General features: G+C 45.0%; 1 protein-coding gene across 5 annotated transcripts in view; it reads left to right on the top strand.

Annotated features, from left to right (window-relative positions):
- Nucleotides 1-3659: 3659 nt before the first annotated feature.
- Ext2 (exostosin glycosyltransferase 2) overlaps nt 3660-23643 on the top strand; it is a 204339-nt gene continuing 184355 nt past the window's right edge. The window contains exons 1-4 of one of the 5 annotated variants that reach the window (XM_004657176.2): nt 3660-3791; nt 11665-12229; nt 14074-14163; nt 20540-20656. In XM_004657176.2, coding sequence (XP_004657233.1) covers nt 11694-12229; nt 14074-14163; nt 20540-20656 — 743 coding nt within the window. In that variant the 5' untranslated portion in view covers nt 3660-3791; nt 11665-11693. Of the gene's footprint in view, nt 3792-5804; nt 5941-10710; nt 10834-11660; nt 12230-14073; nt 14164-20539; nt 20657-23643 lie in introns of those variants that run through there. The other 4 variants (XM_045159197.1, XM_045159185.1, XM_045159179.1 and 1 more) reach the window with 4 other exon arrangements.

The raw sequence follows: 23643 nt of genomic DNA, 5'->3' as shown, positions 1-23643 counted from the left end.
ATAAAAATAAAAACGTAAATATAGAAAATTAAATTAATTAATTAAAAAATTAAAAATAAAATAAAAGGATGGGCTGGAGAGATAGCTTAGTGGTTAAAGTGTTTGCCTGCAAAGCCAAAGGACCTCGATTTGTTTGCAGTGGCTGGAGGCCCTTGCCTGCCTATTCTCTCTCCCTCCCTCTGCCTCTTTCTCTCTCAAATAAGTAAATAAAAAGTGGTGCAGCCTTTAATCCCAGCACTCGGGAGGCAGGGTAGGAGGATTGCTGTGAGTTCAAGGCCACCCTGAGACTACAAAATGAATTTTAGGTCAGCCTGGGCTAGAGTGAGACTCTACCTCAAAAAGCCAAATAATAATAATAATAATAAAATAAATAAAGTTTAAAAAATAAAAATAAAATTAAAGTAGGTAAGGCTTTAAAAACTATTTATTTATTTATTTGTGTGTGAGAGAGAAAGAGACACTGAGAGAGAGAGTGGGCCTCTAGCCACTGCAAACGCACTTCAGATGCATGTGCCATCTTGTGCACCTGGCTTTACATGAGTACTCGGGAACCAAACTCAGGTCCTTAGGCTTGGAAGGCAAGCACCTTAACCACTGAGCCAGTCCCTCAAAAGTATTTCTTGAATCATTTCTGCTCCAGGAAGCCTGAATTGGTCTGGAGACAGCCAGAATCATCGCCACTATCCAACTGTCAGTATACACTTCCACCAGAGGCGTTAGGGTATAGCTAGAACTGAAATGGTTAGGATCAGGCAGCCACACCCAGAACTCCACCAGCTGGCCAACACAGGCCTGTAAAGGGGGTCTCATAAACCTCTCCATAGCCTCGCTGTGCATTTTAATATTTTATACTCTGTTTAAGGGCTGGCGAGATGGCTTAGCAATGAAGGCGCTTGCTGGCAAAGGCAAAGGACATAGGTTTGATTCCCCAGTGCCCACCTACGCCAGGTGCACAAAGTAGTGCATGTGTCTGGAGTTTGTCTGCAGTGGCTGAAGACCCTGGTGCACCCATTCTCTCTCCTTCTCTCTCTCTCTCTCTCTCTCTCTCTCTCTCTCAAATAAAATAAAATAGACTCTATTTACTTCCTCATGACAGGTTTCACTGTCTACGTACGTTGTATATCATATACATAGTATTATAAATAATACAGAAAAAAACATGGAAATCTCTATGTTGCTTCTACAATTACTCCTCCCAAAATTGTCACAATTGCTTCTTGGAATCTTTCCAGAAAGAAAAAATATGTATGTCTAGATGAAAGACCTACTTATATGCTTTCTCTCTCTCTCTTTCTCTCTCTCATTTTTGGTTTTGTTTTTCAAGGTAGGGTTTCACTCTAGTCCATGGATTAAAGGCATGCACTACCATGCCAGGCCTCATTTAAAAAATATATATTTTTTTATTTATTTGAGAGAGTGAGGAGAGAGAGAAGCAGGGAGAGAAAGTTGGTGGGGGGAGAGCATGCACGTGCCAGGGCCTCCAGCCACTGCAAACAAACTCTAGGTGCATGTGCCACTTTGTGCATCTGGCTTCTGTGGGTTCTGGAGAATCGAACCTAGGTCCTTTGACTTTGGAGGCAAGGGCCTGTGGTTGTCTTTTTAACTCACTTGGTGCTTACTAACATATTTGTACATCCTTCTATTTTTTTTTCATCCTGGGTCTTGTAGTTTATCTTGGTTGTTCCCAGTATCTTGCTATTATTAGAAACAGTACTGTGATGAATATGTTTGATATGTATTGTCCAAATTTTCCATAGGGTGTGCTTTACATAGAGAGTTTGCTGGAACCACTGACTATAGACATTTTTACACTTGATGGATGGTGCTAAATGTTCTATGGGAATGTTGTGGGCTTACCAGCATTGAGTACACACACACACACACACACACACACACACAAAAGTGATTATTTTTGTCTCACTATGTAGTCCAGGTTGGTTTCTAACTCATGGGGAATCAACCTGCCTTAGCCTCCCAGGTGCTGGGTTTACAGGTATGAGCCACTACCAGAGTCAAAATACCTCCATTTTTCAATATTTCTTATGACCACTTTTTAAAATTTTTTATCTTTTGGTTTTTCAAGATAGGGCCTCACTCTGGTCCAGGCTGACCTGGAATTAACTCTGTCATCTCAGGGAGGCCTTGAACTCATGGCGATCCTCCTACCTCTGCTCCCAAGTGCTGGGATTAAAGGCATGTGCCACCATGCCTGGCTTTCTTATGACCACTTTTATATATGTATGTAGTGTACTTTGATCACAATTCTCTCCTATTGCATCTCTTGATACTCTTCCCCTGTCTGTTGAACACTTTCTTCTTCCCAACTAGTCCCTTTCCTACTTTGATGTCTTTTTTCTTTATTTTCTTTTTAATTAATTAATTAAGAGAAACACAGAGAGAAAATATGGGCGTGCCAGCGCCTCTAGCCACTGCAAACAAACTCCAGATGCTTGAGCCACCAGCTTTATGTGGGTACTGGGGAACTGAACCTGGGTCATTTGGCTGTGTAGGTAAGCACCCTAACTGCTAAGTGATCTCTCCAGCCCTTATACAACATTCTTTAACTTTTTTTTTTTTTTTTTTTTGAGGTAGGGTCTCACTCTAGCCCAGGTTGACTTGGAATTCACTATGTAGTCTCAGGCTGGCCTTAAACTTACAGCTATCCTCCTACCTCTGCCTCTAGACTGCTGTGATTAAAGGCGTGTGCCACCACACCCAGCTTTTTTTTTTTTTTTTTTACATTTTATTGACAACTTCCATACAGACAATATAACATGATCATAATCCCGTCCCCAAACTCTCGCTTTCCTCTCCCGAATCCCTTTTCCACTGAGTTCCTTTTCCTTCCCAACTAGTCTCTCTCTATGAGAGAGAGAGGCAGAGAGAGGGAAAGAGGATGGGCACGCCCGGTCCTCCAGCCACTGCAAATGAACTCCAGACGCATGCACCACCATGTGCATTTGATTTACATGGGTCCTGGGGAATTGAACCTGGGTCCTTTGGCTTTGTAGGCAAGTGCCTTAACTGCTAAGTCATCCCTCTAGCTCCCCCTTTTTTGAAGTAGGGTCTCACTCTAGCTCAGGTTGACCTGGAATTCATTATGTTGTCTTAGGCTGGCCTCCAACTCACAGCGATCCTACTTCTGCCTCCCAAGTGCTGGGATTAAAGATGTGAACCACACCTGGCAGAGAGAGGGTGAGGGAGGGAGGGAGGTAGGAAATGGACCCCCAGAGTCTCTAGCCACTACCAACGAGCTCTAGATGCATGCACCACCTTGGGCATCTGGCTTACAAGGACACTGGGGAATCGAACACAGGTACTTAAGCTTTCCAGGCAAGCGCATTAACTGCCGAGCAACCTCTCCAGCCCACTCTCTTCTATTTTGATGTCATTTTCTTTTGTACATTTGTGTGAGACCTATTGCGTTTAATTAGGGTTCCCTGTGTGAGCGTGGGTGGTGGATTATTTATTTACCAGGGCACCGCGACCTACCAATTTTATACGCTTGGTGTCTGTTTTGCAGCTGCAACTTCATCAGACAAGGAGGCGCGTCTCTGCTGGCCTCCGAGCTCTCCCTGCCCGCGGTGCTCTGACTCCTCCTGTCCAGCAGGGGGCGCGGCCCGGCCGTCCCGCATGCGCAATGCCGTGTCTGTGGCGGCGAGCTGGTAGCGGGAGCCGCGCTCCCAGCTGACGCGCGCAGATCCGGCCCTGGCGGTGACTCGCGGGCAGCGCTGGCCCGGCCCGCGGCTGGAGCCAGTGACCGAGGCCGGGAGCAGACGGCCGTGGCCGAGGTGAGCGCGGCGCACGGGCCCGAGCAGGCGCCGAGGAGCGGGCGGGCCGGGCCGGGCCGGGCCGGGGGTGGACGCGGGCCGCGGAGGCCGGGGCTGCGGCACGGGGCCGCTCCCGCGTCCCACCTGTGCCCCCGCTTCCGGCCCTCTGCCTCCTGCGGCCACCTCCCTCCCGGGAGCTCCCCGGGGCCCGCGGTGGGCGGGGGCCGAGGCCCTGTGGGCGCAGGGGCCTCGGGCTTGTGGCGGTGGCCGCGGGGAGCAGATCTCGGCGGTGCAGCAATCCCGGCTTAACACCCTGCCTTGGTGTCACTCACCCGGAAGTGCCAGTCTACTGGGGCCCGTTGGTTTGCCTGCGGATGTCCGAAGTACTTGGCTTGTGCGTTCCGGAACTCAGGCTATTCACGATAATAAAATTTATGATTGAGTTTCCATTACCCTCACTTTCCTGACTTAGGTCTCTTGTGTATGTGCCGGGGGCGAATGGGTAAGTTAGCGCTGCGGCCCGATGCCAGGTTCAGAATCCTGGCCTTTGGCATTTGGAGGTATTGAGCCTTTCTGATGTCTTTTCTTCATCTACAGTGAGGCTCATAAGTTTGTCATACAACACTGTTAAGATGAATCGGATAAATTCGCCCTTATAAAGTGCTTAAAACAGACCCTGGCCTGGAGTAAGTGCTTAGTAAAGTTATAATTACTTAATGATATCATTATGTTTGTTGTATGATACAATCAAAAGAGAGGAGTTTTTGTGCGTGCGCTGTGGATGTGCATGCACATGTATGCACGTGTGTGGAAGCCAGAGGACAACCTTGTGTATCATTCCTGAGGAACACTGCCCACCTTTAAAAATATATAACCATTTATACTTGCACACACGTGTGTACTGACATATTGACATGCTGGAGTCCTTTTGTTTTGTTTTTCGAGGTAGGGTCTTTCTCTAGCTCATGCTGACCTGGAATTCACTATGTAGTTTCAGGGTGGCCTCGAACTCACAGCAATTCTTCTACTTCTGCCTCCCGAGTGCTGGGATTAAAGGCGTGCACCACCACGCTTGGCATTTCTTTCTTTTTAAAAATATTTTATTTTTATTTATTTGAGAGAGAGAGAAAGGCAGACAGAGAATGGGCATGCCAGGGCCTCTACCCACTGCAAACGCATGCCCCACCATGTGCATCTGGCTTACACAGGTCCTGGGGAATTGAACCTGCGTCCTTAGGCCTCACAGGCAAGCACCTTAACCTCTAAGCCATCTCTCCAGCCCAGGGGGTTTCTTGCTGCTGCAGATGAATGCTTGTTTGGCTTTAAAGTGAGTGGCTGGAGAATTGAGCTCCAGGCCAGCAGGCTTTGCAAGCAAGGACCTTTAACTGCTGAACTGTCTTCCTAGACCCTGTCCACTTTTTTTTTTTCTTTTTTTTTTTGAGACAGGGTCTTTCACTGGCCTGGAATTTGATGAATAGGTTAGACTGGTTTATCAACAAGTCCCAGGGATTCTGTATCTGTTTTCACCCTTCTAGGATTGTTTACAACTGCACACCACCATGCAGGTTTTTTAAATTTACATTTACTGACTGAGCCATCTCCCCAGCCCAAAAGGAAGTTGTTTTTTGTTTTTTTTTTTTTTTAAATTGGAAATCATTTTTAAAGGTAATTACAAAGAAGCCTGTCAGGTAAAGCAGTGAGCTGTGAATTTTCCTGCTTTTGTATTTGGTTCCTTTTTTTACAGGAACAGTTTGGTTAAGTTCCAAGGTGGCAGTGGCCCTGGAAGTTCAACTGTGAGGGCTTTTCTACAAAGGTTAAAAAGACAAGAAACTGTGACTTGCAATGTTGGATCAGTGGATTGGATGTAACCTGAAGCACAGAAGAAAAATGACTCAGGCAACTCTTTGGAATAAGTATTTCTGGGAACAGAAAATGCCTCTCACTCTGACAGTAATACTTGTATTGAGACTTTATGAGTGACTCAGTGCTCCTCAGCTGGCTCCAGAGTTTTGCAGGAACAAGTCTGATGTATTTCCAGGAAAGTAAAGTTTGTGGAATTCCTGATTTGACCCAGATCCCAATACGAAGTGGAGCATTGACACTGCAGCGTAGTCTGGTCACCACATGAGGGGACAGGTGGACCTGGGTTTACAAAGGCATAGGTGTCCAGGTCAGTGGTGCTCTCATTACTGGTTCTACAAGTGACAGAGCCTTCTTCAGCTCTGCTTGGGCTTAGTGTGCAGGATACATCTGTCACTAGAACTCAAGCCAGTGGCTCTTGAGCCTGTTTTTCTTAAGACTTGCAAAGAATTGTCAAGTCCAGACATACAGAAGGGCAAATTTAGAAAGGCTTATTTTAGGAAAGTAAAGTGGAAAAGTTTCTGAGCAGGGACGGGTCCTGAGCAGGTAGTCCACTTGGTAATTTGGATTGAGTTTTCTTATAATCCCAGAGATGTAAATTAAGCTTTGAGTTGGGATGAGTTTCACTGGCTAAGTCTAAATGTATATGGAGGACCTTGATTGGTTGGTGAATCAGGGAGGACAGCTCAGGCTCCGAAAGAGCCCATGGTGTACAGTTAAGGAGGTAGCAGCAGAAAGTTGTTCTGAGTTGCCATCTCCTCTCACTAGGGCAGGTCAGCAACTGTGTTCTTTTGCATTTGGGCCTGTGCCCCTGACTAACTACCTGCAAAAGGAGACTGCCTTGTTCCTCATCTCTGTCACTCTTTGGATTTGATGTGTGATGAGTGTGAGGAGAGGAGAGGAGAGGAGGTTTTCAGGGTTGGGTGTGGAAAACTCATAGTCTATGGAAGTAGCTAGCCCTTGTTTCTCCTTTATAACTAGTTCCAATTCAGAAAAGATGGCAATTGGAAGTCCTTGCTGCAAACTCAAAATCGATGCATGCTTAATGGTATGTGAAACTGGAGAAGAAAGAGACTTTATTAATTCATTCAACCAACATTCATGTGGATATTAAGTATGTTCTAGACTTGCATGCTGAGGGTACTGAGCTACTTACTCCCCAACCCCTATTTGCTTATTTATTTTTATTTTTGGTTTATTGAGGTAAGGTCTTGCTCTAGCCCAGGCTGAGCTGGGATTCACTATGTAGTCTCAGGATGGCATTGAACTCATGGTCATCTTCCTGCCTCTGCCTCCCAAGTGCTGGGATTAAAGGCGTGTGCCACCATGCCTGACCCTATTTATTTATTGTTTGTGGTTCTGAAGATGGAACCCTGGACCCAGGACATGCTTGGCAAGTGCTCTATCATGAAACTGGGTTGAACCCCCACCCTCCTTCTCTGTTAGCATGTGTGCTTATTCTCCCTCAAGTGCTTGTCACATCTCTGGCTTTATTGTCAGAATTTGGCCTGGACTTTCAGGCATGGACTTGGGTATCCTGAGCAGTAAGCTGAGAGGCTTAACCTGTTGGGGCTGGCCTTGGGTCCCATAAGTCACAGTTCCCTGCCTGTTGGGCTGCTTTAAAGTCTGTTTAGGTCTTCAGAGCTCCTAGCAAGACTGAGTTGTCTGCCCACTTGAGCAGCCAGCTCGGTCATCACCTTGAAACTTTTCCCTCTTTTCACTCCTCTGTTTACTCCCTTGCTCTGGCTCCTAGATTCTCCTGCTGCAAGCTACCTATGCCCAAGTTGCTTTTCTTTTTTCCATAATTAATTCCATTTATTTTCTCTTTTAACTTTTTAATTTTATTTTTATTTTCTGTTTTGAGGTAGGGCCTCACCCTAGTCCAGGATGATCTGGAATTCACTATGTAGTCTCAGGGTAGCCTCAAACTCACAGTAACTCTCCTACCTCTGCCTCCTGAGTGCTGGGATTAAAGGCATGCACCCGGCTTTCTTTTAACTTTTTAATTGACAGTTTTCAAGCATGTACAGGCACTCACTGTTATTTTTACTGAATAGCCCAAAAAAAGAACCCAATCCCCCCTAGCACAAAACCAGTGACATGTGAACAAGTTGAACATTGTATGAGCGAAGGGTAAGGAACTTTTGACTTTGTATAATCTGTAAACGTTTGTTAAAGCAAGGGATTTAGGGGTGTGACCTGTTGGACTCTGCTTATCTAGAACACACACACACTCCATTCAGAAATGTAATCACACTAAAGCCACTTGTCTTCAGCAGATCTGTGGCAGCTCTGTGAGCAGTTCCTTACTGACTGCGCTGTCTTCAGAGTTGCTGTTAGCACATAGTACGCTATGCATGCACACTTGTTCTGGGTCAAGATTCTAGCTGCTGAGGAAAACGGGCAGAGCACAGCTTAAGGTCAGTCAGCATCTCTAAACACTGCTTGTCTATATTGCTCATCTGTGCTGTTCAGGACAAGTTATGCCAAAGCAGAAGAAACCTAGCCACATTGCTTTAAGCAGCTGGATTACATGGTTGTAAGATTAACTTTAGGGCAAGTTACACATTAGAAATATTCTCAGAAAAATTATGTGTAAGGTCTTTAAGAAATATTCCCACATGGGCTGGAGAGATGGCTTGGTGGTTAAGGTGTTTGCCTGCAAAGCCAAAGAACCCAGTTCAATGCCCCAGGACCCATGTATGCCAGATGCACAAGGTGGCACATGTGTCTGGAGTTTGTTTGCAGTGGCTGGAGACCCTGGTGCACCCATTTTCTATATGCCCCCACATGCATACATACATGTGTGCATATATATGCCTCTTTCAAATAAATAAAAATAAAAATATTAAAAAAAGAAATATCCCCATAGTTCATTCCTATAGTTCATCTCTAAACATACTTGTGTGTATTGGGCCATAATATGAAATGTGTTTTATGCTGTGGCTTTTAGGTAAAAAATTTGAAAAGCATTGTGTTAAAAGATTGTTTAATATTAGCAAAAGTTTCAAGCCTCATCTCACAGAGTAAACACCCGAGACCAGCCCAGCAGCGGGTCCTGCAGCCCGTGTAGACCTATAAAGTACAAGCTGTAGCAGTGACCACTGAGTCTGCATCTTTATGAACCCCCCATTGATTATCACCTTTGGGGTGTTTGGTGCATTGATTCAGTATGTCAGCAGACCTTGATTGCTGGTTGGAAAGTTTTGCACTGGGCTGATAGAGTGAGATGTTTGTTTCAACCCTTCTTTTCCACAGACTCCAAGAGGGACACACTGAGGGACAGGGAATCCATCCCATGGAGTGGGTGTATGAAGGGGGTGGAGGTGGAAACGGGCCAGGAATGTCCCGCTGGTTTCTTTGATGGAATCAGCTTGCACGTGTCTGCTGGTATACCCTAGAGATAATCTAAGAGGAAGTGGACGAACTTCCATGTGCTAGTCTATGACAGGCTTGTTGCTTGACATTTTCTGTTCATGGTCTCAGAGATGCAAGTGAAATCACTTTATCACAGTGACACATTTTATCCAACAAGCCATCAATGATTTTCATATTCAAGGCTGGACAGTACTCAGCTAGCTGGGAAGGAAGTAGCTTTCCTGTGTTGATAGCTATGGGGTGAGTCACATTTAGGCAAATGAAGATGTTTGATGAACCCTTTGAGGGTCTCTTTACTTTTCAGTTATGTCCCTTTATACTCAAAGTGTTCCTGAACAGTCAGAGTAGATTGTTGATTGGGACTTTGATGTGTAATGCAGAAGTAGCTTGTTGTAGACACCTGATAGTCTGGTGGCCATCACAATATCTAGGAATGAGCTGTGGGAAGTTGGTCTGGGAAGGCCCTTACACTGTTACCTGCAGGCAAGTCTATGTTTTCATCTGAGGACTAAACAGTATCCTTTGTGTCTCAGTCTATGATGCATATTGGCTGTTTTACTTATCTAAAACTCAGTGACCTAGAATACTCACTTATTCATTCATGTTTTAACAATCCACATGGCATTTGGTGGTGATGGCTTCTCTGCTCCACATGGCATGACTGGAGTCTGCTTGAGGGTGTCTGCCATGCGCTCAGCTTCCCTTAGGGCATGGCAGCTGTGAGAGGTTCCAATAGAACAAAAGCTGAAGCTACAGGGTGTCTCAGTTTTAGAATGTCATTTCTGCCACATTCTCTTTGTCAAAGCAAATCACAAATGAGCCCAGACTCAGGATAAAAGGGCCGTGCTTCTGCTCTTTGGTTGGAAGGCTGTCATATACATTCATGGCTTGGAAGACCTGTGGCATCTGTCTTGGGACAAGTGTCCACCACACTGGCCTTTCTTTTCTCTCCCTTCTCTTATCTTCCTTCTCCCTCTTTTTCTCTCTTCCTCTCTGTTTCTCTTGCCCCATTCATTCCTTTCATCTAAATGTGCCATCCTTCACTTTCACTATAAAATAATAAATATAATAATATAATCATTGTCAGTTTTTAAAAATTTTGTTTATTTGAGAGAGAGAAAAAGGCAGATAGAGAATTGGCATGCCAGGGCCTCTAGCCACTGCAGACAAACTCCAGGCACATGCACTGCCTTGTGCATCTGGGGAATTGAACTCCAGTCCTTAGGCTCTGCTGGAAAGTGTCTTAACCATTGAGCCATCTCTCTATTCCTTCATTGTTACTTCTGTTTTGGTACATGTAGACGCCCCACATGTTTGCCAGCTTATGTGTTTGTTAAGTGAATATATATAGGCTATGGCTATGACTTTATATGGTATATTGATCCTTATGTATAGTATTAAATATGAAGTGTTTGGTGTGTGTGCACATTCATGTGAGTGTACATGTGTCTGTGCGCATGCGCATATGGAGGCCAGCTATTGACATTGGGTGTCTTCCTCAGTCATCCTCCACCCTAACTGTCTTTCACTGAACCTGGAGCCCAGTAATTCAGCTAGTCTAGCTAGCTTGCTTGGAGATCTGTCTGTCTCCACCTTTTGAGAAGTGGAATTACAGCATTTATATGGGTTCTTGGACTCTAGATTGATTCTTATGCTTGCGTGGCAAGTGCTTCGCCGACTGAGCCAGCTCTCCTCCAGCCCAGTTACCACTGTCATGTAAAATGAGAAGCTCTTGTCTTCTGTGACGCTTTCACAGTACCTGGTGGTTTAGATGAGTGAATGCATGAATGAAGATTTGAGAGTAGCAAAGCATCATTTAGTACAGGTAAACTACCATTTTATATTAGACAGATGTTTCAAAATAAATACTTTTAGCTATTCTGCTTTTTAATATATTTTGCCTGAAAAATCTAAGCTTGAAAATGTAGTCCTCTTCATCTCCTCTCCCCATCTCCCATTGCCAGCTCATGCATTCAGTGAATACGCACAATAGATAGCGATGACTTTATATAGTGTATGTTCATGAACTTATGTGTAGTGTTAAAGATTAAGCTACATACACACATTAACATTTGCAGATATGTATTTGCATATATTAGCAACATCCAAAATTCTGATCTTTGTCATTATATCAAACTGTATAAGGGAAAGAAATGGATACATTAGAGCTAGGCATGGTGGTAACACCTGCAACCATAGTACTTGGCAGGTGGAAGCAGGGGGATCAGGAGTTCAAGGCCAGCCTTGGCTACTAGCAAGTTTGAGATTATATGAGACTCTGTCTCAAAAAACAAAAACAAGAAATAGCTATATTAAAATTAAAATTCAAAATTAAAATTAAAATTAAAAATTGACAGGGCCTGAAGAGATGGCTTAGTTGCTATGGCGCTTGCCTGCAAAACCAAAGAACCCAAGTTTGATTCCCCAGTATTCATGTAAGCCAGATGCACAAGGGGGTACATGTATTTGGAGTTCATTTGCAGTGGCTGGAGGCCCTGGGATACCCTTTCTCTCTCTCTCTCTCTCTCCCCCCCCCCCCCCCGGCCTTGTTCTCTGTCTCTCAAATAAATAAAGAAAAGTTGAACAATCCTTGTACATGGTCACTTGCCCCTAAACACTTAAATTTTCTTGTTTCTGTCTTTGGTGACCAAGGCAGGTTGTGAGGAAGAGGCCGTCTGTGTCATTATGTGTGCGTCGGTCAAGTACAATATCCGGGGTCCTGCCCTCATCCCAAGAATGAAGACCAAACACCGGATCTACTACATCACCCTATTTTCCATTGTCCTTTTGGGCCTCATTGCCACTGGCATGTTTCAGTTCTGGCCCCACTCCATCGAATCCTCAAGTGACTGGAGTGTGGAGAAGCGCAGTGTCCGGGATGTGCCCGTGGTCAGGCTGCCAGCTGAGAGCCCCATCCCTGAACGGGGAGACCTCAGCTGCAGAATGCACACTTGCTTTGATGTCTACCGCTGTGGATTCAACCCAAAGAACAAGATTAAGGTGTTCATCTACTCTCTGAAGAAGTACGTGGATGACATGGGTGTCCCAATCAGCAGCACCATCTCTCGGGAGTACAATGAACTGCTCACGGCCATCTCAGACAGTGACTACTATACTGACGACATCAGCCGGGCCTGCCTCTTTGTTCCCTCCATTGACGTGCTGAACCAGAACACTCTGCGCATCAAGGAGACAGCACAGGCCCTGGCCCAGCTCTCCAGGTAGCCAGTACTCTGGGACCAGAGCCCAAGGGCCTTTGTGCCAGTGCTCTCAGGGAACCCGAGGGAAGGGGAGGGACAGGAAGGCTTTTTCTCTGGAGCTGGTTTGCAGATGCTACTGCTGTGTCTCACAAGTGTGTGAGTGACTGACATGTAGCAGGAGGCCTGCGCTGTGAGCATCAGCACGGTACCCCTGAGGAGGAGTCTGCCACCCCCGAGGAAGCTACAGTGGGGTCCCAGCTTCCTGGGATCAATTTAAAGCCCTTTTAAATGGAAATATGCTGCCTCTCCACCCTACTCACTTCCATGATGCATGTTTACTTGCAAAGCCTGAACATGCGGCTTAGCATTCCCTGACCTTGCCTCTAAGAAATAACAAGTATTAATTTAAAAAATTATTTATTTATTTTCAAGCAGAGAACCAAGAGGTAGAGAGTGAAAATAGGCATGCCAGGGCCTTCAGCCACTGCAAACAGCCCCAGACACATGGGCCACTTTGTGCATTTGCCTTTATGTGGGTACTGGGGAATAGAACCCAGGCCATTAGGCTTTCTAAGCAAGTGCCTTTAACCACGGAGCCATCTTTCCAGTCCAGCAAATATTAATGTTTTAATATGACTCTTCAGTCATTTTTGTATAAAAATACACTCATACATATAATTATAAATTTTTTTTTTTTTTTTTAGCCAGGCGTGGTGGTGTAATCCTTTAATCCCAGCACTTGGGAAGCAGTGGTAGGAGGATCGCTGTGAGTTCGAGGCCACCCTGAGACTACCTAGTGAATTCCAGGTCAGCCTGAGGTAGAGTGAGATCCTACCTTGAAAAACAAAACTAAACATAACAAAAAAGAAAAAAAAAAAAACACCCAAAGCTTTTTTTTTTTTTTTTTTTTTTGGTAAGGAGTGGCATCATACAATACATACCCTCTGGTAGCTTGTTTCCCTAATACATTGTGGATGCATGTCCAAATAATTTCACATTCTTTTATTGGACAATTATTATTATTATTTTTTTTTTTTGAGGTAGGGTCTCACTCTAGCCCAGGCTGACCTGGAATTCACTATGGTGTCTCAGGGTGGCCTCGAACTCACGGCGATCCTCCTACCTCTGCCTCCCAAGTGCTATTATTGGACAATTTTAAAGGTTGTATAGCATTTCATTTTATGGCTACTCTATAGTATATTATTATTATTATTTTTAATGAGGCAAGCCCAACAGACTGGCCCTTTTTTAAATGCATGTGTGTGTGAGAGAGAGAGTGACAGACAGACAGTTGGCGTGCCAGGGCCTCAACCACTACAATCAAACTCCAGACATGTGGGACTTGGAGAGTTGAACATGGGTCCCTTAGGCATCACAGACAAATGCCTTAACTGCTCAGCAATCTCTCTAGCCCCAGGTATTCTATAATATATTTAACCAGCCTTCTATATTTTATTTATTTTTGTTTCTTTAACCAGATGTTGGCCATTTAGGTAGGCTTCAGTCTTTTTGTTTTAGTTTTGAGCCAGGGTCTCATGTATCCAGACTTGCCTTGAACTCCTGATCTTCCTATCCCCACCTCTTGAGTGCTGGGATTGTAGGCACACTCAACTATTTCTCCCTTTGGGCTTTATATTAACAGAAGTGGGTATGTAGTAGACTAGCTGGAAGTATATAGCCACCTGCCTTTTTCTTTCAAGGAACCAGACTAGTAGTGGATGTCCTGCTGGGCTTTGCAGAAGTTCCTATGCATGTTCGAGAAATGGTGCTGTTTCGCATGGGGTCCCTGTGCTTGCTCTCCAGCAGCACACTCCCATTTCTTCATGGTTGTCATGTGAATTCTCCTATGTTTAATTTCTTAATAGGTGGGATCAAGGTACAAACCACTTGTTGTTCAACATGTTGCCCGGAGGCCCTCCTGATTATAACACTGCCTTGGATGTCCCCAGAGACAGGTAGGGATTTGGTATGTGTGTGTGTGTGTGGGGGGGGGCTGTCCCTGTGTTAAATTTCTGCAATTTAAGATTGTATGATACTTTTGTCTTGTGAAATGAGATCCCTGAATCTACTGGGACATATTTGATGATTGGAGGTTTTTATGAAACTAGACATTGTTTGAGGCATCTCCCTCCTCAAGGCATAGCAGAGTAGAACCTGCTTCTGTCTGCTGTGGGAAATGGTGAGCACGCATGTCTCAGGCTGGCTTCCAAGAAACCCGGCTGCCTACTTAGTCTGCGTTAGCTTTTCTGAGTGTCACATCCCAGCTCCCAGGCCAGTTCAGTTCAGGATTGAGTTGTGCTGATGCAGTCTGAATTGGAGAAATGTTTGCCATTTGACCCCATAGCTCCTGAGGGAAGAGGGGTGCCCCTAAAGCCTGTAAGGTAAGGGCAGCCACTGTTGTTTCAGTCAGTTGAGTTCTTGCCTCCCTTCCTCCCTCCCTGTCTCCCTGCTTCTCTTCTCTCCCTACCCTTAAACTCCCTTCTTTCCTTCTTTTCTTGTAAAACCTACCAAACATGCGAATGTGTAGTGAAGTGGCCATGAGTCATGATTCCAACTTTGAGTTCACATTCCCCTGCCTGTTTATGCACTGACTGAATCATTGGCCAGAGGCTATTGTAAGGTCCTGGAATGAGATGCTGGCACATGACACCTTTCTTGAGCTTAGTTCAAGGTTTGAGGAAAGCAGAAAGTAGAAAATCTGGGTCCCAGGTAAGGATCCTGAACACATTGTAAAGAGTTTATGTACAGACTCATTCATTCTCCAGTCTTATTAGAGCTGATGTTGATCTTGAGATCATAGTTACTAACAGAAATCATCTGTGTTCTCAACTTGTCAGAGACTAACATTGTCACTTGTGGAAATCTGTACATGGTCCTATTTTTTTTTAATTTAGAGATTACTTTATTAGTTTCTGTAATCAAACCCACGTAGATAAGACCTTATATATTTAATACAGTGCGTTACATGGTCTGGAAATACAGGCATCACTAGAAGACATAACATGGTATAGAAGTCATCCTGAACGACAGATGGCAGTATTGTCACACAAATGCTATAGAAGCTTGTTTTATTCAAAGTGATCTCTGATTGGCCCCAACCTAGGGAAAGTGTGTTTGTTCCTGACTGAAATTTTTACAGCTTTTATATGTACCCATGTAAATGCGGAAATTGTTAAGAGATGTGGGCAAATGTTAATAAAAATGTACGATTATAAGACACTATAAGTAAGGAAACTAACATCAGCTGAACATTAAAAAGGTATAAATTTCTTCCACTTCAGTTGAAATAAAATGGGTTATGTGTTACGTATGTCTGCCTGGGACCCTCTTGTTCTGGAAAGGGGAGATGCTTTCAAGATTGGAGAAGGGAAGGAAAAGAGCTGTTTAGTGTCTTTACTCCTGTTCTGGGTGTCCTCTCAGAAGGGCTTACTTCTGTTTGGGACATTTTGTTATATGCATCTGTATGGGAGTACATTCCATTTTTATCCAGCACTTAAATTAAATGTGGGAGAATGTCAAGTAGATCGGAGAAAAATGGAGCTCTTGGTAGTGGTAAGGTTATCAGGAAGGTGAAATCCTTCACTCAGTACTGTTATTGCTTGCTGGGGGAATATTTTACTTTGAAACCTCAGTGGCCATTTGTTGGGGGAGTGGTGGTAGATTTGTTTGTTAATTTTTCTTTCTTTCTTTCTTTTTTTTTGGTAACACTGGGCATTGGGGATTGAACCCGACATTTGTTTATGCTAGACAAGGATTTAAGCACTGAGCTACATTCCCAGTCCTTTAAAAAAAATATTTCATTTATTTACTATTTGCAAGGGAGAAAGGGAGGGAGGGAGGGAGAGAGAGAGAGAGAGAGAGAGAGAGAGAAAGAGAAAGAAATGAATACACGAGGACCTCTTGCTGCTACAAACTCAGGATGGATGCATGACTTTATGTACCTGGCTTTATTTGGGTACTGGGGAATAGAACCCAGGCCATTAGGCTTTGGAAGGAAGTTACTTTAATCACTGAGTAACCACTCCATCTGTCCCACCTCCAGCCCTCTTTGGTGATTTTCTCATCTTTTGTCCTTGCTCCTGCATTTGGAGATGTGTAGAATGGCTTTGGCAGAAAATCAGTATCAGAGTATTTGGAAATTAGGAAGCAGATGGGCCAGATTAGAGCATCTGAAGTAAGATCATGTATGCAATTACTAAAAGTTATCTTCTCAAGGAAATGCAAGGACCTGTACTAGGTTGGAAGCCAGGGCTTCCAGCATGCTGTGTAAGTGCTCTATCGCTGAATTACATTCCCAGCCTCATGCTTTCTGTATGCTGCTTATGTGTTCCTGTTTCCCTTAGGGTTTTTTTTTTTTTTTTGGCTTTTTTCAAGGTATGGTCTTGCTTTAGCCCAGGTTGACCTGGAATTTACTACATAGTCTCAGGCTGCCCTCGAACTCACAGTGATCCTCCTACCTCTGCCTCTTGAGCACTGGGATTTAAGGTGTGCATCACCATACCCAGCTCCCTCTGAATTTTATACAGCATACACATGATACACAGACTTTTTCACAAGAATTGAACAGCACACAAGTATGCAAGGAGTGAAATAAGGCAACCTGCTCTCATTCCTCCTGTGTTCCCTCTTTACTGAGAAATATTCACTGTAGAATACTGTGTTTTCTAGTATTTTTTCTGTGTGTGTAGACAAAAACTTGCATATACACACTCAACTTAAGTGGAACGATATTATATCTCTTTAATGCAATGTTGATTTTCTCAGATATGTTTTGGAATTTTAATATTATCCTTTATTTGCACATCTCTTGCACTTTATATTAGAGAGACAGAGAGAGAGAGAATGGGCATGCCAGGGCCTCTAGCTACTGCAAATAAACTCCAGATGTATGTGCCACCTTGTGTATCTGGCTATACATGGGTACTGGGGAATCAAACTTGGGTCCTCAGGCTTTGTAGGCAAGTACGTCACCTGCTGAGCCCTTCTGTCCCCTCTCTCATGTTTATGTGGTTGCATATTTGTTTATTAGAGAATTTTATGGAAAACTTCGAACTTGTCCAAGAGAAAAGCGAGTAGTATGGCGAACCTGCACACCCACTGCCCAGCTTTGTTGTCATCACCTGAGGCTGGCTTTGTCCCGCCAATTCTCTGTGTCCCTACCTGGTTTTCGAGAAGCAAATCCCAGATGCGTCATTACATCTGCAAATATGTATGTGACTCTCTGCATAACATGTACCTTTATAAAGACATAGGTTGGAGACATAGCTCAGTGGTAGAGTGCTTGTCTAGGGTTTACAAAGCTCTGGGTACAGTCCCCACTATAGCAAAAACAAAACCCATAACACTCTTAATATATCTAAAAATATTAGCAACCTTTGTTTTTTTTGTTTGTTTATTTTTGTTTTGTTTTTTCAAGGTAGGGTCTCACTCTAGCTCAGGCTGACCTGGAATTCACTATGTAGTTTCAGGGTGGCCTCGAACTCATGGCGATCCTCCTACCTCTGCCTCCCAAGTGCTGGGATTAAAGGTATGTGCCACCACACCAGCTGTTTTTTGTTTTGTTTTGTTTTGTTTTTTAGGTAGGGTCTCACTCTAGCCGAGGCTGACCATAAATTCACCATGTAATCTCAGGGTGGCCTCAAACTCATGGCAATCCTCCTACCTCTGCCTCCTGAATGCTGGGATTAAAGGCATGTACCACCATGCCTGGCTGTTGTTATTTTTTGTCGTTGTTTATTTTTATTTATTTATTTGAGAGTGAGACCGAGCAAGAGAGAGAGAGGGAGGGAGGAAGAGAATGGGCACACCAGGACCTGCAGCCCCTGCAAATGAATTCCAGACGTGAGTGCCTCCTTGATCATCTGGCTTACATGGGTCCTGGGAAATCAGGCTTCACAGGCAAGTGTTTAACCACTAAGCCATCTTTCCAGCCCTTTGTTATTTTTAAGACAGGGTCTCTCAATGTAGCTCAGATGGGGTTACAGGCATGTATCATGCTCTGTTCAATAGTAATTCTTTTTTAAAATATATTTTTAAATTTTCATTTGTTTATTTGAGAGAGAGCAGTAGATAGATAAGTAGAGAGATAGAGATAGATAGAGAGAGAGAATGAGAATGGATGCTCCAGGGCCTTCAGCTGTTGCAAACGAACTTCAGATGCATGTACCACTTTGTGCATCTGGCTTACCCGGGTCCTAGGGAATCAAACCTGAGTCCTTTGGTTTTGCAGGCATGTGCCTTAACCACTAAGCCATCCCTCTAGCCCTTAACAGTAATTTTTAGTATCAGCAAATAGTCACCAATTCTGTAGCCATTATTCAGATTTACCAGTCTCAAAAATGTTTTAAAAATTTGTTTGACACAGTAAGCAGATAAAGATGAGCAGTAGGATTGTGTTGCAAGCTAATACTTGAATTTACAGGGGGTGATTGCAAGTGTGCTTGAAGTATAGCAAAGGATGAACTCACAGGCTTGCTATGTTTTTGGCATTACAAATGTCCAGTAGCAGGGAGAGGGCTGTGGGAAGTCTGTGAAGGAGGCAGGAGGGTGGAGAGTCCCAGGCTGTAGATGACAGTGTCTGAGGAGCTTTCCTGCAATTGGGAAGCCTTGGGGAAGTGCTCAGTGCTGGAGAGTGCTCCCACTGATAAACCACTTGGCCTGCCGTCACTGTGCTCATTAGCCTCATACTTTCCTAGCCCCAGGTTCTCTCTTCAGTCTCTTGTAGCGCTGGGACTGAGTGCTGATCTGGGAGTCCATCATGGGAAAACAGAATGTGCTGCTCAGAACTTCACTTTTCAGTTAATATGAAGCATGTGTTCAGTAAAGCAAGGGTGCTTACAATGCTTTCCCTGTTAGGATGCCATGGGAAGCTCAGCAGAAGAGGTGGGGCCTGTGTCTTTCAGTAGCAGGGCTGGTGTGAGGAGAGTTTCACTACCTGCAGCTGTGGCTCTTTTTGAGATTCTAACAGATACTGGTGTGCTTGACCTGTGACATGGGCATGCTTTGCATGTGTGTTCTCCTGCTGCCAGTACTGCGGGGACAGAATAACACCCAAGGTTGATGTGATGACGCTCGCTTCCTTCCCCTCCCCACGCGCACACCCCTTCCCTGTGGGACCTAATCACCTGCAGCCATGCCTTGTCTGGACTGCCTGCTGCCTGTCTACTGACTCCGGTCTGTCACGCACAGAGGCTCTGGGTCCTGCAGGGCCTTCTTGCCATCATGACCATGGAACCCACCCAAGTCCATGTGGGATGGACTGCCACATGCTAATCAGGGAAAACCAGACCATTCTTTTGTACTGAGGATAGCCAGTGCATTTAGAAGTAGACCAGCAGCTGGGAAGATTTTTAGCCTACAGGTCACCATTACCTCACTCACCAGTTTTTGGTTTCATAAAGCTTAAGTAAACAGAGTGTGATTTCCAGGGGTGGTTTGAAAATCTCTGGACTTAACTGGTGGTGTTAGAAGGGAATGTAGGTTGTCATCAGGGTAGGGAGAGGATTGTAACCAATCAGTGTTGCAAAACATGTGGTTTCTCAGTACAGACATTTGGCTCAGACTTTATGCAGTAAGTGCAACTGGCAAAACTGCACTGCAAAGAGGATTCAGTGGACTTGGGGCCTATGGGCAGAATGAGTATCAGTGAAAGGTGGTGTGATATACTCCTGCTTCCTTATTCCATGAAGCGTCATTGTAGTATGTGCTGGATCCAGTGAAAACAGTAGTAGGGCCACTCTTTTCTGATAAGGGCAATGAAAGGTAGTATCCACAAGCTGCAGGAGAAGTAGTGACCGCCCAGTCCACAGCTCTGCGTCCTAAGCTGAGGATTGGGTGAGTAAGACAGAGTGGCTGAAATGGGGAGCTGGCAGTGGCCACATGATTATTAACAAGGAGCTCTGGGATGACAGGAGGAACTGCTTGGGGCAGGGATTAGAGAGGCTGAGGGAGATGCAGTCCTTTCTGGTTACATCTGCTTTCCTAGCCTGTTGTCTCTTGAGATTTCAGGCAGAGGGTGGGAAATGACTGTCTGGACAGTCTTTCTGCAAACCTGCTGTCATTCTTATTGTTGTGACTTCTGGGGAGGCAAATGGGAGTGGTTGTGAGAGGGGCTATACACAGGGTCCCTGGGGTTGTATGTTTACGAAAAGGGAAAGGGAATAAAGTCTTTAGGCCCTGGGGGAAGGCAAAGTGGAAGCTGTACTACATACAGTGGTTGTAACAGTGTACATTGTCATTAGGGCTCCAGTCATTCCTTTCCCTTCCCACAGAGTTTATCACAATGAAGACCATCTTTCTTCCTCACCATTTGATACAATCCTTTTCTTTCAGGGCGCTGTTGGCCGGTGGTGGCTTCTCTACGTGGACTTACCGGCAAGGATATGACGTCAGCATTCCTGTCTACAGTCCACTGTCAGCAGAGGTGGTTCTTCCAGAGAAAGGACCAGGGTAAGTTGCTTCAGCACAGCTAGTGTGCCATTACAGACTGTGGGGTGCTGGTGTGGCACAGTGTGGAGGCATCCCAGCAATCGAAGTGTGGACTTCAGCCCAGAGTCCTTGGGTGTACTCCGTTTCTCCTGCAGCTGCCTGTCTGCCAAACATCTAAACCAGGAGTTTGGGATGTCCTTAGCTCCTTCCTCCCCCTTACTTCCTACATCAAAATAAGTCCTGTTAACACTGCATTAAGAACATTCCTTAGGTCTTTCTTTCTCCTTTGCTTCTGCCCTATACCCAGTTGCTGGCATCTCAAGTTGGACTGCTGAACTGTGTCTGCTTTGATATCCCTGCTATTACCTGCCAGCCTGGTCCTTAGCCACAGGACAAAGGCCCACCTCCCTGCTAGTCTGTCAAGGCTGACACCCATCTCCCTTGGCAGCCTTCTATCTGTGGCCTTTTCTCTTCAGTTCTTAGAACAGGCTTTGCTTTCCCCATTTTTTTTCCTTGGCTGCAAACACATTCTCCTTGTCTGTCAGTCTGATGTCCTGCTCATCTGTTAAGCTTCCACTTGAACCCACTTACTTGGGGCAAAGAGGGGTCAGCTAACTTTTTCCATGACCGGCTCCTCCTCTGTACTTTGCCGCCATATCAGGCTGCCCCTCTTCCACGGTGACACTCATTATACCCTGCTGTCATGACTTGCTAATAGCCTGTGTGCAGACTTTGGATTTGGTCAGTGCCATGAAGCAGAAGCCAGGTCTGCTATTTGACTGTCATCATGTATCTAGCACATAGTTGGCTCATGGTTTCATATGTGAAAGTGAAGAAGTTTGGTAGCATATGGAGGGCTTTTTTGTTGAATTTTGTTTTGCTGCTGTAGTGGTTTGATTCAGGTGTCCCCCATAAACTTAGGTGTTCTGAATGCTAGGTTGCCAGCTGCTGGATATTTGGGAATTAACGCCTCCTGGAGGGAGTGTATTATTGGGGGCGGGCTTATGGGCTTTATAGCCAGTTTCCCCATGCCACTGTTGGGCACACTCTCCTGTTGCTGTGCTCCACCTTCTGTTGGCCAGAGGGTGATGTCCACCCTCTGCTCATGTCATTGTTTTCCCCTGCCATCGTGGAGCCTCCCCTCAAGCCTGTAAGCCAAAATAAAACCTCTTTTCCCCAGAAGCTTCTCTTGGTTGGGTGATTTCTACCAGCAATGCGACCCAGACTGCAACAGTAAAGTGGTACCGAGGAGTGGGATAGCTGCTAGACACCTGACTGTGTGGCTTTGGCCTTTTGGATCTGATTTTCAAGAGGAAAGGGGAAGGAGTTGAAACCTTGGCCTAAGAGATGCCTTGCAGTGCTGTAAGTACAGCTTGATGGACTATTATGGTCAGAGCTACAAGACCTGAATGCAGTAAGAACTATGGACTGTGAGGTTTGGCTTATGAGGGTGAGAAAAAGCTTTGCCTGGACTGGGCTAGCAGTTTGTGTGAGAAGCTTGCTCTTGTGTCCATGTCCTGAGAAGTTGTGCAGGGTTGCTTTGTGTAGAAATGAACTGGTGTGTGCAGAGGGATATGACACAGAAAGAAAAATCTTTGGGTGAACTGTTGCCCATTCAGCTGCAACTCAGAGATTACAACCTTTGAGACGGGGCTAGCTGACCTGCACTGGGGCAACAAGAAGAATGTAGACTCTTTTGAAGGGGCCTGAGTGCTCAAGGAGTCCTGTTCTTCAAAATCTGCTTTAATCCCCCCTGGATTAACAAATTGGCACCCTACCTGGTATCGTGGAGTATAAGAAATGCTGGAAAGAGGGTCATTGAGTTTGCAACACGGTCTTGTGTTTTGGAAATGGCCATGGGCAGTGTGAAGCGGGTTTGCTGGTTGCCTGCATAGAGACCCCATGGGGCCATGAGGATGAACCGTGGCTTGCAGTGGAGACCCAGTGGAGATGCCGGGACCATGAGATGGCTGCCAAGAAGCTGCTGGCCCCGATGTAGTTTTCCAGGACTGTGAGTAGCCTAGCTGGAGGGGCGGAATTGGAATGCCAGAGACTTGTTGCTGGTTAGAATTATTGGACTTGAAGATTTGTCACTGGTTAGAGTTGCTGGACTTGAAGCTACAGAGTTTGATGTTTGTCCTGGTTGGTTTAAATCTTGTATTGGTTGAATGTTTCTTTGTTATGCCCAATGCCATCTACTGCAGTGTGAATATTTATTCTGTGCCATTATGGGTTTTTTGAGGTTATTTTTTGGTATTACGGCTCAGTTAAAAGATCTTGAACTATGGGGATGTATGAACATCATTGGAATTGATAAAAACTATGGGGACTTTTAAAGTCAGACTGAATGCATTGTATTTTACATCATGTATGGATATCAGTTTATGGGGGCCCGGGGTGGAATGTGGTGGTTTGATTCAGGTGTCCCCCATAAACTTAGATGTTCTGAATGCTAGGTTGCCAGCTGATGGATATTTAGGAATTAATGCCTCCTGGAGGGAGTGTATTGTTGGGGGCGGGCTTATGGGCTTTATAGCCAGTTTCCCTATGCCAGTGTTGGGCACACCCTCCTGTTGCTGTGGTCCACCTTCTGTTCATGTCATCGTTTTCCCCTGCCATCGTGGAGCTTCCCCTCGATCCTGTAAGCCAAAATAAATCTTTTTCCCAGAAGCTTCTCTTGGTTGGGTGACTTCTACCAGCAATGTGACCCAGACTGCAACAGCTGCGATCTGTTTAAAAGTTCTTAATTTGTGGTGTGAGTTCAGTGAGCTTTAAACAAACGTGATAGCAAGAGCATCCTCTGCTGGCTTGAGAAGCACCTAGATACAAAAGTGACAGATTTACAATCCAAAAAATGGCCTAATTGGTGACATTTGAAGCCCACTCACACTGTTTAGTGGTAGCAGTGGGTCTCAAGGAGCTAGTCTGCTTATAGAACATTGTCTGAGCATACCAGACTTTTCTTAGAAGAAGCCTGTATGCACTCTGAGAATCAGATGAACTCCCCC

This window comes from Jaculus jaculus, chromosome 1, assembly GCF_020740685.1.
Source record: "Jaculus jaculus isolate mJacJac1 chromosome 1, mJacJac1.mat.Y.cur, whole genome shotgun sequence".
NCBI lineage: Eukaryota > Metazoa > Chordata > Mammalia > Rodentia > Dipodidae > Jaculus > Jaculus jaculus.
This window is presented reverse-complemented; position numbering and strand designations above follow the sequence as displayed.